This window comes from Mustelus asterias, chromosome 9, assembly GCF_964213995.1.
Source record: "Mustelus asterias chromosome 9, sMusAst1.hap1.1, whole genome shotgun sequence".
NCBI classification, from domain to species: Eukaryota; Metazoa; Chordata; class Chondrichthyes; order Carcharhiniformes; family Triakidae; genus Mustelus; species Mustelus asterias.
Window position 1 is genome coordinate 116742733 of NC_135809.1, and position 20169 is coordinate 116762901.

The 20169-nt window shown below is 45.4% G+C and overlaps 1 protein-coding gene across 1 annotated transcript in view; it reads right to left on the reverse strand.

The window, feature by feature from the left end:
* Positions 1–20169, reverse strand: part of LOC144499280 (doublecortin domain-containing protein 1-like) — a 420979-nt gene that overhangs the window by 18849 nt on the left and 381961 nt on the right. The window contains exons 28-31 of the mRNA XM_078221394.1: positions 19103–19204; positions 17558–17694; positions 14223–14399; positions 10778–10928 (exon numbers count right to left, since the gene is read on the reverse strand). Of these exons, the coding sequence (XP_078077520.1) occupies positions 10778–10928; positions 14223–14399; positions 17558–17694; positions 19103–19204 (567 nt within the window). The remainder of the gene's footprint in view (positions 1–10777; positions 10929–14222; positions 14400–17557; positions 17695–19102; positions 19205–20169) is intronic.

A 20169-nucleotide genomic window follows, 5' to 3' on the forward strand; every position in this document is an offset into this window, starting at 1 on the left:
AGTAGGCCATCTAGCCCCTCGAGCCTGCCCCACCATTCAATCAGATCATGGCTGATCTGAAGTGAATCAGTTCCACTTACCCGCCTGCTCCCCATAACCCTTAATTCCCCTACCGATCAGAAATCCATCTATCCGTGACTTGAACATATTCAACGAGGTAGCCTCCACCACTTCAGTGGGCAGAGAATTCCACAGATTCACCACCCTCTGAGAGAAGAAGTTCCTCCTCAACTCTGTCCTAAACTGACCCCCCTTTATTTTGAGGCTGTGCCCTCTAGTTCTGGTCATGCTACATACAAAATAGGAACAGAAGTTGCCATTCAGCCCCTTGAGCCTACTATATGTTCAGTACCATATATTTATTGTTACATGTTCAGTATTACATGCTAAGTGCGGCATGTTTAGTGCTACATGCTATGTGCAACATGTTCAATATTACATGTAACATGTTCAGGGATACACATTAAGTGCAAATTGTGCAGTGTTACATGTTGAGTGTGGCATGTTCAGTGTTACATGTTTAATGCTACATGCTAAATTTTTAAAAGTTTATTTCTTAGTGTCACAAGTAGGCTTACATTAACACTACAATGAAGTTACTGTGAAAATCCCCGAGTCACCACCCTCTGGTGCCTGTTTGGGTATACTGAGGGAGAATTTAGCATGGCCAATGCGTCTAACCAGCACGTAATTTGGACTGTGGGAGGAAACCGGAGCACCAAGGAAACCCACGCAGATATGGGGAGGATTTGCAAACTCCGCAGAGACAGTGACCCAAGCCGGGAATTGAACCTGGGTCCCTGGCGCTGTGAGGGAGCAGTGCTAACCACTGTGCCACTATGCTGTCTCAAGTTCAACATGTTAAGTGTCAGGTAAATTAAACGTATTCTGGACTATACTTTGAACACTACATGATCCTACAATAAAAATACCGACAAGAAATTTCTTTCCGATAATCTCTAGTTCTTGAAGACAAATAACTCACACAGAAAGGCTGTACAGAAAAATACACGGCACTAACTTGTCCTCCAATGGCTACACCAAGATGTACTGAGCAACAACTGTTCAACACAGTGTTAGCTGAAGCTCCAGTAGTATTCTCTTTGGAATCTGTTCATTAATTATTAACAGCTAATGCCTGAACACACACAGCAAGTCAAGCAGTAGAGAAAGAGTAAAGGTTGCACCAAGGTAAAATATACTTCTCCGTCAAGTCCGAGACTTGAGCATATAATTCAGGCTGACACCCCAAGAGCCATACTGAGGGAGTGCCGCACTATTAGAGATGCCATCTTTTAAGGGGATGTCATGCCAAATCGCTGGGTCACCTTCTCAAGTGAAATATCCCGATTCACAGAAGAGGAGGCCAGTTCTCCTCAGCATTCAGGTCACCACTCACCTCTCGACCAACACCAAAGAAAACAGGTTATCTAGTCATTATCAAATTGCTGTGTTTGGTAGTTTGCTGTGTGCAAATTGGCTGCAGTGTTTCCCACGGTGGCCAGGGGCCCGGGTTCAATTCCCGGTTTGGGTCACTGTCAGTGTGGAGTCTTCACGTTCTCCCCGTGTCTGCGTGGATTTCCTCCGGGTGCTCCGGTTTCCTCCCACAATCTGAAAGACGTGCTGGTTAGGTGCATTGGCCATTCTCCTTCAGTGTACCCGAACAGGCGCCGGAGTGTGGCGACTAGGGGATTTTCACAGTAGCTTCACTGCAGTGTTAATGTAAGCCTACTTGTGACACTAATAACGTGAACTTTAAACAATACAAGAGTGGCCACACTTCAAAAACACTTGATTGTCTATAAATTGGCGATGCCGGCGTTGGACTGGGGTGGGCACAGTAAGAAGTCTCACAATATCAGGTTAAAGTCCAACAGGTTTATTTGGAATCACCAGCTTTCGGAGTGCTGCCCCTTCATCAGATGAGTGGAGAGGTAGGTTTCACAAACATGGTACAGGGCGTAAGACTTCTTACTTGGCTATAAAGTGCTTTGGGACATCCTAATGACATGGAAGGTGCTCTGTAAATGTGTATCTTTCTCTTTAAAATGCCTATTTTTGTGTGTGACGAACAGAAGATAGCTCAGGTGGTAGCCTACATCAAACTGTCCGATCAGAGAATAGCCAGGTAGTTTGTCATTTGGGTTGTCTCGATGTACTTCCCATAGATTTATTCACTTATTTTGCACTTCCATTTCTATGTACCAGCAGCTCCATTGTTGAAGCTCTTTGCAGGCAGAAGTTAATTTACGGTGAAGTGCTGATATTCCATTAACAGCTCCAAAACAGCATGATTTTCTCGCCACTGTGACTCAGTCGACCTTTACTTCTAATGGCACAAATTGTCCTTGCCTTGCCTTAGATACATCGAAACCACAATACAGCAATTGAAAATCACTGATTCACATTATTCTGTGATAAATGGTGGGTCTGTGTCTGACCTTTCACCTCAGCTTCAAAATCAACCCATCTGAGAAAATATATCTGCCTGGTGTTTTAAACTGTGGTCTGTTTCGTAAGTTTGAGATGGATTAACTGTAGCATCTGCTTTCAACTTTAGTCACTTTGAGTCATTTCATTTCTTTTCTGCACACTCTTCTCAGTGAGGGAAAGCTTACAGGCAGCCAATCTGACTTGTTTAGGTGACAACTTCCAAACTATTGGTGAGTTTAAGTTTAAAGTTTATTTATTAGTGACAGAAGTAGGCTTACATTAACACTGCAATGACGTTACTGTGAAAATCCCCAAGTCACCACACTCCGGCTCCTGTTTGGGTACACTAAGGGAGAATTTAGCATACCCAATGCACCGGATTCAAAGGTGGCATGGTGACAAGCACTGCTGCCTCACAAAGCCAGGGACCCGGGTTCAATTCCCGGCTTGGGTCACTGCCTGTGTGGAGTTTGCACATTCTCCCCGTGTCTGCCTGGGTTTCCTCTGGGTGCTCCGGTTTCCTCCCACAGTCCAAAGATGTACAGATTAGGTGAATTGGCCATGCTAAATTCTCCCTCAGTGTACACGAACAGGCGCCAAAGTGTGGCGACTAGGGGATTTTCACAGTAACTACATTGCAATATGAATGTAAGCCTAATAAATAAACTTTACTTTACCTAACCAGCACATCTTCCAGATTGTGGGAGGAAACCGGAGCACCCAGAGGAAACCCACGCAGACATGGGGAGAACGTGTCGACTCTGCGCAGACAGTCACCTGAGGCTGGAATCGAACCCGGGTCCCTGATGCTGTGAAGCAATAGTGCTAACCACTGTGCCACCGGGGATTGCTTTCGATCAAGCCCCTTCATTGCCAAAGGTTGTCGCTGCTGGTCCCTGTTGCATGTTTACAAAAGTGCAGTGAGTGCTGCTTGCTATCTTGCCTTTCAGTCATTTGATTTTGTATCAAGGATCTTGAGTGAGGATAGGATCAGTGTTATCCTGTTGCTGTGGGAATTGTCTGCTTTTGTTATGAAGAGTTTATCATGGAGGGAAATCCCATTTTATGTTTGTTCCTTTCATAAGTGTTTTAGAGAGCTTTTGCTCTGTGATTAAACAGCGGTGATGGAAGATTAAGTCCGGGACTCTTTTGAAGTCTAATACCTTAGGATAAGTATAAGAAGCAGCCTTCTCAGATCTGGCATATCATGGATTAATGCAGAATGCATATCACTCCACTGTCTTATCAATACAACTCACCCCCAAACTACATGGAGCACATTGTTACTGTGATGCTTCCCATAGCTTGCATGCTCAGTCCATGGCCTCCCTAAGAGACAATGACTGGTTTCCTCCCACAGTTCAAACATATGCACTAAATTGCTCCTTAGTGTCCCAGGATGTGTAGGTTACTGGGATTAGACATGGCAAATGCACAGGGTTACAGGAATACGGTAGGGGGGATGAGCCTGGGTAAGATGCTCTGTCAGAGAGTCAGTGCAGACCCGAATGGTCTCTTTCTGCACTGTAGGAATTCTATGGAAAGCCCCATTTATTGCCCATCCTTAGTTGCCCTGAGAAGGTGATCGCGGGCAGCTTCCTTGAACCATGAGGTGAAGATGGACTGGGGTGGGCACAGTAAGAAGTCTCACAACACCAGGTTAAAGTCCAGCAGGTTTATTTGGAATCACAAGCTTTCGGAGCGCTGCTCCTTCATCAGGGTGAGTGCTACAATATTGCTGTGCTTGTTCCTCTCGACAGAACAAAGAACAAAGAACAGTACAGCACAGGAAACAGGACCTTCGGCCCTCCAAGCCTGTGCCGCTCCTTGGTCCAACTAGACCAATCGTTTGTATCCCTCCATTCCCAGGCTGCTCATGTGACTATCCAGGTAATGTGACTATCCAGGTAAGAAGAGATTACAGAAGATGAAGATACTTTTGAAGTAACCTATGTGAGTTGTTATGGTGCATCCTGTAAATGATTGTAAATCCTGTAAATACTGCAGTTGTATTAGACTGTTGGGCTGTCACTCTAACATAACTGACAATCTTAGTCTGGACATCGGAGAGCACACTTCAGACACAAGACGATCAGTGAGGGAAACTGAAGCGAGACTCATGAGCTCTTTTGTTTTTCCGTACTGTGGCCAGCGAAGAGAATAAATTTAAAATGTTAAGTGTAAATAAGGAACGAGGAGAAATCCACACAGGTGATATAGATTTTGCTCCGATTTGAACACTGCCCAAAGGCATTTGGTCCAATTATGTTATAATTTAGCAAACTTGCCAAAGGGCATTGGAGTTTATACAGTACATATTCCTTTGTGTTTGACACTGCACATTTATAACCTTCAACTAATAGATATTCCTCCTTTGTTCTGGTTCAGATTGTGATCTCAGTTATTATCCTTTTAAACAACAGATCGCATCTGCGTACAATGCATGTTGAACAGACTACATTACCATGGTGATGACAGCTCCCAACACATGCACAATTACTTCCATAGCGCTTGCCATCTTTGACTCTCCTTGGGCTGAATTATTCTGTATGTGAATTTTCTGTATGAAAATCACGAGGGGTCACGGGCTCAAGGTGAGAGGGGCGAGGTATAACTCAGATATCAGAGGGACGTATTTTACACAGAGAGTGGTGGGGGCTTGGAATGCGCTGCCAAGTAGGGTGGTGGAGGCAGACACGCTGGCCTCGTTTAAGACTTACCTGGATAGTCACATGAGCAGTCTGGGAATGGAGGGATACAAACGAATGGTCTAGTTGGACCAATGAACGGCACAGGCTTGGAGGGCCGAAGGGCCTGTTTCCTGTGCTGTACTGTTCTTTGTTCTTTGCGTGTGAAAGTGGTTTCTTATCCAAGGACTACACACCCCATTTGTGGCAAAAGTATCTTCAGAATCATCCACACCAGTCACATCAAAATGTGCTTTTAATAATCTTTTTTTATTCATTCCTGGGTCATGGATATCGCTGGCTGGCCAGCATTTATTGTCCATCCCTAGTTGCCCTTGAAAAGGTGGTGGCGAGCTGCCTTCTTGAATCGCTGCAGCCCGTGTGCTGTGGGGTTGACCCACAATGCCATTATGGAGGGAATTCCAGGATTTTGACCCAGTGACTGCGAGGGAACAGCTATATTTTTCCAAGTGAGGATGGTGAGTGGCTTGGAGGGGAACTTGCAGGTGGTGGTGTTCCCATGTATCTGCTGCCGTTCTGTTTCTAGGCGGAAGTGATTGTGGGTTTGGAAGGTGCTGCCGAAGGATTTTTGTTGAATTGGTTTAGTCAGCTGCCCTCAGAAGAAATTTGACCTTCGACCTCCTAGTAGTTTCTCCCTCCTCAGAGAATAGGAATGAAGTGCAGCCAATTGTTCGTGTACAGGTCCACCTTTTCCTACCCGTTTAAAGGGGTTAGATAGCAAAGCTAAAGTGTGCACAGGCTATAAAATGCACCTCTTCAGCATGATCATAGAATCATACAACAGCACAGAACAGAAAGACCATTCAGCCCACCTAGTTGGACTGGCTCTTTCAAAAAGCAATTCATTTAAGTTTTAAGTTTATTTATTAGTGTCACAAGTAGGCTTACATTAACTCTGCAATGAAGTTACGATGAAAATCCCCTAGGAACATAGGAATTAGAAGCGAGAGTAGGCAATTCAGTCCTTGGAGCCTGCTCCGACAATCTATATGATCATGGCTGATATCCATCTTTCCTGCCTTTTCCCCAGAGCCCTTTATCCCACTTTTGATCAAATATTTATCTATCTCTTTCTTGAATCCATTGATTGATTCTGCACCCACTGCACTCTGGGGCAGTGAGTTCCATAGATTCACAACCCTCTGTGAGAAGTAAGTCCTCCTTATCTCTGTCTTGAATCTCCTCCCTCTTACTCTATAACTATGACCTCTTATCCTAGACTGTTCTAGAAGGGGGAACATTTGGTTAACATTTACTTCATCAATCCCGTTGAGTATTTTATATACCTAGGCGCCACATTCCGGTGCCTGTTTGGGTGCACTGAGGGAGAATTTGGCATGGCCAATGCACCTAACCAACATGTCTTTTGGGCTGTGGGAGGAAACCGGAGCACCCGGAGGAAACAGACATGGGGAGAATGTGGCGAGTTGGCACAGACAGTGACCCAAGCCGGGGATCGAACCTGGGTCCTTGGCACTGTGAGGCAGCAGTGCTAACCACAGTGCCATAAAAACAATTCACTTGGTCGCACAGCCAGCTTTTTCCCCATATGCCTAAGAACTTTTTCTCCTTCAAATATTCATCCAAATCCCTTTGATGATTACAGTTGAATATATATCCATGCAGTACACTGAAAATCCTTATCATTCATTGTGTGAGGAAGCATTTCTTAATGTTGCCTCAGGTTATCTTGCCAATCACTGATTATGGCCTGCTGATTATTGAGCGTTCGCCCATTGGAAACAGTTTCTCTTTAGAAATTCTGTTTTTAGTCAGCTCGCATAATAATGAAGAGTTAATTATATGTGATGAGATCGAATTCAAAGGAACCTTGTGTCATTTTTGAAGATGATAATGTTAAAACAATAATTGTTGCACTTCAGATTCTACCCTTGCGATTAGACAGAATATAACTGTTGTGAGAGTCTACATAGAACAGCGAACATAGAACAGTACAGCACAGTACAGGCCCTTCGGCCCACGATGTTGTGCCGAACCTTTTTCGAAACCAAGATCAAGCTATCCCACTCCCTATCATTCTAGTGTGCTCCATGTGCCTATCCAATAACCGCTTGAAAGTTCCTAAAGTGTCCGACTCCACTATCACAGCAGGCAGTCCATTCCACAACCCAACCACTCTCTGTGTAAAGAACCTACCTCGTACATTCCTCCTATATCTTCCACCACGAACCTTATAGTTATGCTCCCTAGTAACAGCTACATCCACCTGAGGAAATAGTCTCTGAACGTCCACTCTATCTATCCCCCTCATCTTATAAACCTCTATTAAGTCGCCTCTCAACCTCCTCCGCTCTAAAGAGAAAAGCCCTAGCTCCCTCAACCTTTCCTCATAAGACCTACCCTCCAAACCAGGCAGCATCCTGGTAAATCTCCTTTGCACTCTTTCCAGTGCTTCCACTTCCTTCTTATAGTGAGGTGAACAGAACTGCACACAATATTCCAAATGTGGTCTCACCAAGGTCCTGTACAGTTGCAGCATAACCCCACGGCTCTTAAACTCAAACCCCCTGTTAATAAAAGCTAACACACTATAGGCTTCTTCACGGCTCTATCCACTTGAGTGGCAACCTTCGGAGATCTGTGGATATGAACCCCAAGATCTCTCTGTTCCTCCACATTCCTCAGAACCCTACCTTTGACCCTGTAATCCACATTCAAATTTGTCCTACCAAAATGAATCACCTCGCACTTATCAGGGTTAAACTCCATCTGCCATTTTTCGGCCCAGCTCTGCATCCTATCAATGTCTCTTTGCAGCCTACAACAGCCCTCCACCTCATCCACTACTCCACCATTCTTGGTGTCATCTGCAAATTTACTGATCCACCCTTCAGCCCCCTCCTCCAAGTCATTTATAAAAATCACAAATAGCAGAGGACGCAGCACTGATCCTTGTGGTACACCGCTGGTAACTGGTCACCAGTCTGAAAATTTTCCATCCATCACCACCCTCTGTCTTCGATCAGACAGCCAGTTACTTATCCAATCGGCCAAATTTCCCTCTATCCCACACCTCCTTACTTTCTTCATGAGCCGACCATGGGGGACCTTATCAAACACCTTACTAAAATCCATGTATATGACATCAACTGCTCTACCTTCATCGACACACTTAGTTACCTCCTCAAAAAATTCAATCAAATTTATGAGGCAAGACTTACCCTTCACGAATCTGTGTTGACTATCCCGGATTAAGCTGTATCTTTCTAAATGGTCGTAAATCCTATCCCTCAGGACCTTTTCCATTAACTTGCCGACCACCGAAGTAAGACGAACCGGCCTATAATTACCAGGGTCATTCTATTTCCTTTCTTGAACAGAGGAACAACATTCGCCAGTCTCCAGTCCTCTGGCATTATCCCCGTGGACAGTGAGGCCCCAAAGATCAAAGCCAAAGGCTGTGCAATCTCATCCCTTGCCTCCCAAAGAATCCTAGGATATATCTCATCTGGCCCAGGGGACTTATCGACCTTCAGGTTTTTCAAAATTGCTAATACATCTTCCCTCAGAACATCTGCCTCCTCCAGCCTATCAGCCTGTATCACACTCTCATCCTCAAAAACATGGTCCCTCTCCTTGGTGAACACTGAAGAAAAGTATTCATTCATCGCCTCTCCTATCTCTTCTGACTCCATGCACAAGTTCCCACTACTGTCCTTGACCCCCCCCCGGTCCTAACCTCACCCTGGTCGTTCTTTTATTCCTCACATAAGAGTAAAAGGCCTTGGGGTTTTCCTTGATCCGACCTGCCAAGGACTTCTCATGCCCCTTCCTAGCTCTCCTAAGCCCTTTTTCAGCTCATTCCTTGCTAACTTGTAACCCTCAATGGACCAACTGAACCTTGTTTTCTCATCCTTACATACGCTTCCTTCTTCGTCTTGACAAGACATTCAGCTTCTTTTGTGAACCATGGTTCCCTCACTCGGCCATTTCCTCCCTGCCTGACAGGGACATACCTATCAAGGACACGCAGTATTTGTTCCTTGAACAAGCTCCACTTGTTCTAGTTACTTAGTAAAGCAAATTCTGTTCAACATTTGGAGGGGAGAGTGGGGAGAGGGGAGGAGAGGATAGGTGAGGAGAGAGAAGAGGATAGAGGAACAGAGAAGAGGTGATGGGGAAAGGGAAATGAAGAGAGGAGAAAACATAGGAGGGGAGAGGAGGAAAAAGGAGGAGACAGGGGAGGAAAGTGGAAGAAACAGGAAAGGAAAGTGGAAGAGACAGGAGAGTAGAGGAGAAGAGAGGTGGAGAGAAAGGTGAAGGAGACTTGAGAGGAACAAAGAAGGGGAATGGTAGTGGAGAAAGGGAGAAAGGAAGAGAAGACATGGAGAAAGTGGGTGAAGGGGAAGAGAGAAAAGTGAAGGTGACAGGGCAAGGGGAGGGAGGGAAGAGAAGAGGAGAGGCAAGGATAAGAAAATTGAAAATAATTAATGCTTTCTGCATAATGCTGAAAAGCATCAAATACTTAAGGTTAATTCTAAGATTGAGGGCTGATTCAGTGGGACATGGTGTTCGCAATAAGTGTGGAGTGATACATTGTGAGGGTATAGCCAATGTTTAAGCGTCATTTGGACAATTACAAAGGGAGTGTGATACTATTGGATGTGTTGCCCTTAAGATGGAATTTTAGACCGTGACCCTGTCCGTTATCTAAGGTGCATGCAAAAGATCCCATGGCATTGTTTGAAGAAAAGGAGGGGAGTTATTACCAACAGTGACCCTGCAACAAGTGCCTAAAAGAGATTATTTAATCCTACATCATGAAAGTTCATGAAAGGCACCATAAGAAAAGACTTGTCTAGCATCTTTTATGATCACAGTTCATCCCAAAACTCTTAGCAGCCAATAGAATACATCTGAAGTGCAGTCACTATTGCAATGCAGGAAATATGGCAGCCTATTTGTGCTTGTGAAGCTCCTACAGACAGCAACGTGATAATGCCTGGGTAATCTGTCTTTAATGATGCTGATTGAGAGATAAATATTAGCCTGAACACCAAGGATAACTCCCCTGTTCTTCCTTGAATTAGTGCCACGGGATATTTCACGCTCAACTAAGAGGGTAGGCAGTGCCTCAGTTTCATGTCACATCCAAAGGATGGTACCTCCAACAGTGCAGCACTCCCTCAGTAATGCCCACACATAGCCACCAAGTGTGACCATTGCACCGACTAGGGGTGTGGAACCGGCCCTTAAACTCCGAAAACTGAGTCCGACTTTAAACTTGCCATCCCACCTTGTTCGAACTGGCATTGCAAATCGACCATTGTAGAAAAAGCCTCAATTTTCATTTCCGTCGGTTTTTGCCCTATTGTAAACATGAATCGATTGGAATAAAAGCGCATTACAACAAAAAAAATAGCAATTACATGTCGGGTCATGTCATTTGGCTGATTCATTAAGCCCTTCAAGTTTGAATGTGTGCACATGGGCTGTTAATTAGTGCACCAGACAACATGAAAGAGGCTTCATACTCCCTGCCCAGGCTGATGAAGCCCATTAATCCAAGGGGCACTTACGCATGTCAGCACTTTTTATCTGCTCTCTGGTATTCACTCGAGGGGGGTGTGGGGGGGTGGGGGGGGGTGGGGGGGTGTCAAGAAGACAGTACCAACCTGTGCTAGTCATGAAAGGCTCGCCCAGAGAGACGCACACCAACATGTCTCGCTCAATTCTTTCCCACGAGGTGATCTGCTCTCCGTCAGGGCTGAAGAGTGTCTTAGCCGTGCATCTCAGCTTAAGTCGAGCTGTGCAGCTTTCCAGCAGCTAAAGCCAGGAAACAGAACAATTTTTATAACACCCAAACATGAAAAAATATATTTGATCTGAGTTTATTATTGTAACATTTATTGGGATACAGTGAAAAATATTGTTTTTGCGCACTATATAGACAAAGCATACCATTCATAGAGAAGGAAAGGAGAGAGTACAGAATGTAGTGTTACAGTCATACCTAGAGTGTAGAGAAAGATCAACTTAATATCAGTTAGGTCCATTCAAAAGTCTGATGGCAGCAGGGAAGAAGCTATTCTTTAGTTGGTTGGAACGTGATTTCAGATTTTTGTATCAGACGTTTCCCAATGGAAGAAGGTGGAAGAGAGTGGCCGGAATTTTACCGCCACGCCCACCCCGGAATCAGGGCGGGCATGGCTCACAGAACGGAATTCTCTGTTGGCCTTGGACGGGATTTAACAAGCCTCGCCCGAGCGAGGTCGTAAAATACCAGCCAGTATGTCCGGGTGCATGGGGTCTTTGATTATGCTGGCTGCTTTTGCGAGGCAGCGGGAAGATAGTCAATGGATAGAAGGCTGGTTTGCGTGATGGACTGGGTTTTATTCACAACTTTTCAAATGTGATAAACACAAATCAGAAGGAAGCTCCCTCTGTTTTACTTTCCCTATTTTTATAGTTCTCCAGGAGAAAGTTCCACAGGACAATAGTGAAGAACAAAAGAACCTGCATTTTCTTCCAGCTGTGTCTCATTGGGTGGCCCTGACGGTGCGGACCCAAGTCCCATTCCAGGCCTTGACTACAAAGAATGTAGGCCAACACTCCCAGTGTAGTACTGAGGGAATGCTGCACTGTCGGTGATGCCGCTCTTCAGCTGAGATGTTAGGCTGATAAATGATCCCACGGCACTATCAGAAGAAGAGCAAAGGTGTTCTGCCTGGCGCCATAGCCTATATTTATCCCTCAGTCAACATCACAGCTAACAAATTATCTGGTAGTTATCACATTACTGTTTGTGAGAGCTTGCTGTGCAGAAATTGGCCCTCGCATTTCCGACAGTACAACCATGACTTAACTTCAAAAAGTACTTCATTGGGCCATAAAGCACTTTGGGACATCCTACGGTCCTGAAAAGCGTTATATAAATGTAAGTTTCCACAATGAAGGTTCGGATCATCTGTTTTAGGTGTTGTTTGAAGGAGCGTAGAACTCCCTTGCTCTTCTTCAAATTGTGCTAAGGGTTTCTTTGCAGCCACCTTCAGCTGGCTGCATGCTCCAGAATCCCTTCCATAAACCTCTTCACCTCTCCATCTCAACCCCCTCCTTTAAAGGCACTGCTAAAAACCTAAGTGCTTTACCAAGTTTTTGATCACCTATCCTTGTATTTTTGTGTCAAATTTTGTTTGATTACATTCCTCTGCAGCACCTTGGAATATGTTGTTACATTAAAGGTGCTATAAATGGCAGCAATTATCCAGTGGGCTACACCTTACGGGCTAGAGTGTTTCTCAGGATTTGGCATGATTACAACCCCAGAATAATTGCAACAATATTCAAATTAACACCGGTTAAAATTCCCCTGCCTTGCAGGATTGCCCATTTGGTCCCTAAAGCTCACTTTGAATGTGGACAAAGGATATCACTGAACAACAAGCTCTTAAAGGCGATGGGATTTGTATAATTGATTTAAAGTGCTTAGTACGACTTTAGCCCTGTGACACCTTGTCAGGGCAACAAGGGATGGGCAATAAATGCTGACCTTGTCAGTGGCCCTTACAAGAACAATAAACTCAAATGTCCCAAGGGGTCCAACGGGCTTCATAGAAATGTAATCAAATAAAATTTGACAGTGCACCAAATAAGGAAACATTTTGAGCATCTTAAAGAAGAAGAGGTACAGAGACGGAGAGGTTAAGGGAGGAAATTGCAGAACTTCGGGTCAAGGCCTATAGCTGGAGATGGAATCACTGAAAAAGGTAGCAAGTGAAGATAAAGTTAATAATGGGTGTAGGTTTGGAATGAGAGATTTCAAGGTTGAAGGATGATATGTAGAGGCAGATATGTTCCCTTTGTGAGTTTCTGGGTGCTCATGTATTACGCAGCTAGGTTGGGTTCCAACATTTTGATGTGTTGAAGTCCTTAGAATGCATCACACTCAAGGGTTTCGGCCAGGTTGCAGCTTCAGACTAGATCCTGCCTCAGGCATGGGTATGCAGATAACATTTTGAAGGGATTGTAAGGTTGTGTGAGGAGGTTGACATACAACAATTTGTGGTTGACACGAGCCAACAAATGTACTGCAAAGCAATCCTCTCCCTCCGTGATCTGGAATTATGGCATCTTTTATCTCTGTTCACAGCCCTGGTGGACACATTCTATTAAGTTGCGCCATCTCATTAAATGCAGCCCTGTGAGAGTTGGTGGCACATCAGATATCCCACTTATTGCAATAACAATATCTTATTTATATAGCGCCATCAATGGAATAAAACATCCCCTGGTAACTTACAGGACATTCTAAAACAAAATAAGATACTGAGCTACGTAGGCAGATATTGGGTCAAATGACAAAGAACTTGGTCAAAGAGGTAGGTTTTAAGGAGTGTCTTAAAAGAAGAAAGGAAGGAAGGGAAGTAGAGAGGTATAGGGAGGGACATCCAGAGTTTACAGCCTCAGCAACTGAAGATGAATGGTGGAGAGATTAAAATCCGGGATGCTCAAGAGGCCAAACATAGAGTGGCGCAGACACCTTGCAGGGTTGTGGAGTTGGAGGAGATGTGAGATAGGGAAGGATGAGGCCATGGAAACATTTGAAAACAAGGATGCAAATTCTTAAAGTCAAGACATTGCTTGACCAGGAACCAATGTAAGCCAGTGAGCACAGGGGTAATAAGTAAACGGAACTTCGTGTGAGTTCAGACGTGGGCAGCAGAATTTTAGATTACCTCAAGTTTACAGAGGCAAGAGCATAGATGACAAGCCAGGAGTGGTTTATAATTGTCAAGTCTAGAGTTAACAAGTCATGAACCAGGGCACATCCACTCCCCACCTCAACCAGCCCCCACAGGCAACATGTACCAATGATTTCAATAAGCGGGTCATGTGAAGTCACATCTAGTGTGTGTTGTGATCCCATCACACATACACAGTTCCAGCTAATTTTCTCACTGGGTATCTTGTAATAGAACATGAGATATTTCCAGTGGCATTGGGAGGGGAAAATGTATTTACTTTTGTGCTGTGGTTGGTACTGCTGGATCAGTAACAGCAATAGCTGAGTGGACACAGTTGCCAATGGGAAGCAAAGATGCTCTTTCACCAACTGCTTACCTCTTGAATAGTTTTACCCCAGGCATAGGTTCCTTGGTCTGGGAAGTCACCATTCAGATATGCCAGAACCCTCTTGACATTTGGTTGACTGTAGAGAGGCCTTTGACTGGAGGCCAACTTGCTGTGAATTGAAGGGCTTTCTTTCATTAGCACAGCTTGGACTTCTGATAGGTGCATCTAAGGGATACAGTTATTGATAGGTTAGGAGGAGAGTCAGTGCCACATAAAGTGTACATGCATACAACGGCTGAGGATAAAGCAGGCAGCATCTCATCGCAATGTCTGAACCAAGAACTTTGGACACAGATAGACTGGATAGTCCTCATCGCTATGGCACAGAGACAAAAGGCAAGTTGTACAGCATCTTCTGATGAGCTCAGGACACGGATCAGAGTGTAGAAATGACCATTGGTGGGTAACCACATTCTTGTGACTCGCCTTTGCTTGTAACTTGAATTAAAAGGGTCATTAACTATGTTAAAATGGTGGATTATTGCTATCAGTGCTTCCTTGTGGCTTACTTCTGTATTTGAAAATAAAAATTATGTTGGACAAATACGAGAGAACAATGATTCGCCTAACATTGCCATGCTTGGTTGCAATGAGTGCAAGAGTTATCAGGATAGCGGGGAATTAAACAATTTGCTACCTTTATGCGATCCATTGTAAGCATCGAGCACTTGAGATCAGGTAGAGTGGAGCCTAGATATAATGTTTCCTCTCCACTATCTCACAATGGATCCAATCGCATACTTAGAAAAGCACTTAGTGCTGCACCAATGTGACATTTTCCACTTCCCTTTCCCTTTATGGCCTCTCTGTTTGAGTCTGCCAATTTACTCACAGTTGTATTGAATTATCTGCACTTTCTGGCTGCTCAGACCCACTTAATTTCAGATCTCCACAGTCACTTCAGAGAGAGGAGACCATCATTCCATTAGTGTGGGCTACATCTGAACCCTCATCCATGAAAATTAATGGGCTGTGATCTTAACTGCTCAGTAACCAATCATCAAAAATAAGGGAATTTGCACATCATACTGAGGCTGGGAAGATTTCTGGCTGAACTTTATCTCTCTTTTGTAATCCTCATAACTTTCTGTTATTTAAGAAGGTTTTATCACTGCTCGTAAGTGCGCTTTATTTGATGGTGGGGGGAAAAAGGTTTGCCTTCACATAACAAAATCCTGGCAGAATAACTCTAACTGGCCCAAACGTTTGGCGTACTGTTATTGCAATGTAGCCAAATGCACAGCAAGATTCCACAAACAGCAATGAATTGAATAACCAGCTGGTCTTTTTCTTTGCGCCGTTTGGTGAGGGAATAATGTTGCTCAGGGCACCATGAGGATTCCCATCTCTCCTTCAAATTTAGGGAATCAAACAGGCCACCAGGCCCATTTTAAATTTTTTTTATTCATTCGTGGGGAATGGGCGTTGCTGGCTGGCCAGCATTTATTGCCCATCCCTAGTTGCCTTTGAGACGGTGATGGTGAGCTGCCTTCTTGAATCTCTGCAGTCCATGTTGACCCACAATGCCGTTAGGGAGGGAATTCCAGGATTTTGACCCAGCGACTGTGAAGGAACGGTGATATATTTCCAAGTCAGGATGATGAGTGGCTTGGAGGGGAACTTGCAGGTGGTGGTGTTCCATGTATCTACTGCCCTTGTCCTTCTTGATGGAATTAGCCATGGGTTTGGAAGGTGCTGTCTAGGGATCTTTGGCGAATTAATATCTCATCTCAAGAACAATCTACTACTGACAATACAGCCTTCCTTTGGAATGTAAGTCTAGATGCATACTTGAGTTTTGGAGTGTGGTTTGAACCTGTAACCCTCTGACTCAAAACCAACCAAGTCAAACAGGGGAGGCAATGGTCCAGTGATATTATCGCTAGACTATTAATCCAGAAACTCAACTAATGTTCTGGGGACCCGGGGTTCGAATCCCGTCACAGCAGATGGTGAAATTTAAATTCCATAAAAATATCTGGAATTAAGAATCTACTGATGACCATGAAACCATTGTCGATTGTCCGAAAAACCCATCTGATTCACTAATGTCCTTTAGGAAAGGAAATCTGCCATCCTTATCTGGTCTGGGCTAAATGTGACTCCAGAGTCACATGTGGTTGACTCTCAACTGCCCTTCAAAGGCAACTAGGGATGGGCAACAAATGCTGGCCAGCCAACGATGCCATAAATGAATTTTAAAACTTGAATAAAACCACTCCTGAATGCATCAGCACGGCCTTTGGGCCCCATTTCACCATTTTGATTCTAAGTGCTGGGCGGACTTGAAACTGGAAGTGTTTCAGATCTGACTTTTAGACCCGTTCTCAGACGCCCCCATACACACTCTGCCTGAAAAAATATCAGCGATTCTGAATTACGCTGAAGAAACCTGTGGACAGGGCATAACACGCCCGAAACCCAGCAGCTCCGATCAACGCCTCCAACTGCGCATGCGCAGAAAAAAATGATAGAATGCTGCTCCCCTGCCACATCCCTCCCGGGCTGGATAATACCTCCTCCTGGCCCCCACGGACATTGCCCCACCCCCACAACATTCCTGACTGCCTTATATCACCACCCCCTCTGCCACGCAGACTGATTGCAGGGCCCTCCCCCCCCCTTTCCCCCCACCGATCTTAGGCAGAGTGGCAGTGGACCCCCCATTCCCCCAGCCGCATGCTCCCCAGAATCGCAGCTCCTTGAATAGTTGAGAGGCTACAGCTGTGCAATTTTCAAGGGCTTTGTGCACATCCTTCAGCTGGCAGAATGCTGAGTGCACTAGGACCCAGCAGCATCCACAAGACCCGAGATCAGTGCTGCAAATCCGACACCCTGCTGAGCAACAACCCCCCAATTACCCACAGAGCCCCCACTGACCCGAGAAAGAAAATGGCTGCAACGAAAGGACCCCAGAAAGCAGCCGAGAGCTGTCGGTCGCTATGCACTTACCTCCTCACGAACCCTCACTAATGGAGCACCCGAATCGGACTTTTGTGGAGTATGTCTGTTTCGCACCGATTCCGGATGGGTGAACGCGGTGGTAAAGGGGGATGTGCCGGTAAAATTGGGCGTGCAGCCCATTGAGTCAATTTAAATGCATGCCAATGCATGCCTGTCGTGCCCGTTTCGGGCGTGGTCCTGATCGCGGCCATTTTCAGGCCTTGGTAAAGGAGGAACCGGCACGGAGGTGGACACGGATCACACTACTCGCCTCATGCCTGATTTTACCAAGTTTTCACACCGAAAACGGGCGCAACGTGATGCTAAAATCTGGCCCTTTGTGTTTTAAAGTTGGAGAGATGCAATGAAGTGCCACCTACCTCCATGCTTTGCACATCTTCCATCAGTTTCACCTCCTCTGGTGAAGGCTCTGTCCAACCCCCTGCCACCACCACTGGCTGAATTGGACTCTTTGTGGGCACCATATTGGCTGGGCCCATGGATCCCACTCGCCTCCCTGTGAAAAGCAATGGTGGAACATCACCCTCCAAGTCTTTCTCGGATGACCTATTCACCCCGGATTCAAATGAAGCAAAAAAGCTTGAAAGTGGGAAAGCGTCATGGGGAGTGGCTTTGAGCAGGGTAACCTGACTTTGCATAGGGGACCTCAAAGAGGTATCATGGCCCACTCCCAGCATAGGCAAAACGCCTAACTCTTGTTTCAGGTCCTGACTGTGCACACTCCTTCACTGGGGCGGCGCGGTAGCACAGTGGTTAGCACTGCTGCTTCACAGCTCCAGGGACCTGGGTTCGATTCCCGGCTTGGGTCACTGTCTGTGTGGAGTTTGCACATTCTCCTCGTGTCTGCGTGGGTTTCCTCCGGGTGCTCCGGTTTCCTCCCACAGTCCAAAGATGTGCGGGTTAGGTCGATTGGCCATGCAAAAAATTGCCCTTAGTGTCCTGAGATGCATAGGTTGGAGGGATTAGTAGGTAAATATGTAGGGATATGGGAGTAGGGCCTGGGTGGGATTGTGGTCGGTTCAGACTCGATGGGCCGAATAGCCTCCTTCTGCACTGTAGGGTTTCTATGAACATTGTCTACCTGATACGTTGCAGGAAAGGATATCCCGAGGCATGGTACATTGACGAGATCATGCAGACGCTACAACAACGAATGAATGGACACCGCTCGACAATCACCAGGCAGGAGTGTTCTCCTCCTGTTGGGGAACACTTCAGCAGTCACGGGCATTCAGCCTCTGATCTTCAGGTAAGCATTCTCCAAGCTGGCCTTCACGACACACGACAACGTAGAATCGCTGAGCAGAAACTGATAGCCAAGTTCCGCACACATGAGGACGGCCTCAACCAGGATCTCGGGTTCATGTCACACTATCTGTAACCCCCACGACTTGCCTGGGTTTTGCAAAATCTCACTAACAGTCCCGGCTGGAGACAATACGCATCTCTTTAACCTGTGCTTAACCCTCTCTCCACTCACATTGTCTGCACCTGTAAAGACTTGATTACCTGTTAAGACTCGCATTCCAACCATTATCTTGTAATTGAGTTTGTGTCTATATCTACCCTGTTTGTGAACCAAACTCTTCACTCACCTGATGAAGGGGCAACGCTCCGAAAGCATGTGCTACCAAATAAACCTGTTGGACTTTAACCTGGTGTTGTGAGACTACTTACTGTACTTGTGACTAATAAATAAACTTGAACTATCATGAACGATAATGTTCAGATCACGATAATGTTCAGATCATGAATGCTACTGCCAAATTGGGTGCTGAGGCATCCATTTCATATCTGAAAAGTGGGGGTCCCGCCATCGAATTGCCAATCGTATCAGTGAATGGGACACAGGTGACAAAAAATGCAACATGGCTGAACAGGAACACCTTTCTCTGCTTCATTACCTTGAAGGAGACGCATCTTGTGCTTCATTGTATCAAGATCAAATAGAACCTTCTGTTTCTGCAACCACTGTTTTTGCTGCAGCCGCAGTCTTTTGTTCGATTCTGAAATTAAAAGACAGCCATGGTTACCATTCTACTGATTATGCTTTGCAGGCTATATCAATAGAGCTGTTTATAAATTACTCATACACTGGAGGTGTCTTAAGATTAATGCTTGCTTGGCAGAGAAACTGCTGATTCGAAGGAGGTTTTGATGTTTGCAGATCTCCCGAGGAACTGGCTGCAATATTAGAGAAGCTGATGTGAATCCACTCTCCTGCCCCAGGGGGTATATTTCACAGATTGTTAGTGCTTGTGCAAAAAGGGCAAAGTCGAAAACCCTGCATCTACTTTTATTGTGGGAGGCTGGGCAAGTACCTTAGAGTATGTGTGTGTGTGATGGAGTGTGAAAGTGAGTGTGATAAAGTGCACGAGTGAGTGTGACAGAGTGTGCGAGTGAGTGTGATAGAGTGTGCAAGTGAGTGTGACCGAGTGTGTGTGTGAGTGTGATAGAGTGTGCGAGTGTGAGAGTGTGCGAGTGAGTGTGATAGAGTGTGCGAGTGAGTGTGATAGAGTGTGTGAGTGTGACAGAGTGTGTGTGTGAGTGTGACAGAGTGTATGTGTGAGTGTGACAGAGTGTGCGAGTGAGTGTGATAGAGTGTGTGTGTGAGCATGATAGTGAGTGAGTGAGTGTGACAGTGTGTGAGTGAGTGTGAGAGTGTGCGAGTGAGTGTGATAGAGTGTGTGTGTGAGTGTGATAGTGTGAGTGAGTGTGACAGAGTGTGTGAGTGAGTGAGAGTGTGCGAGTGAGTGTGATAGTGTGTGAGTGTGATAGAGTGTGCGAGTGAGTGTGATAGTGTGCGAGTGAGTGTGATAGAGTGTGTGTGAGTGTGACAGATTGTGTGTGTGAGTGTGACAGAGTGTGTGAGTGAGTGTGATAGAGTGTGTGTGTGTGAGTGTGACAGAGTGTGAGTGAGTGTGATAGAGTGTGTGTGTGAGTGTGATAGAGTGTGCGAGTGAGTGTGACA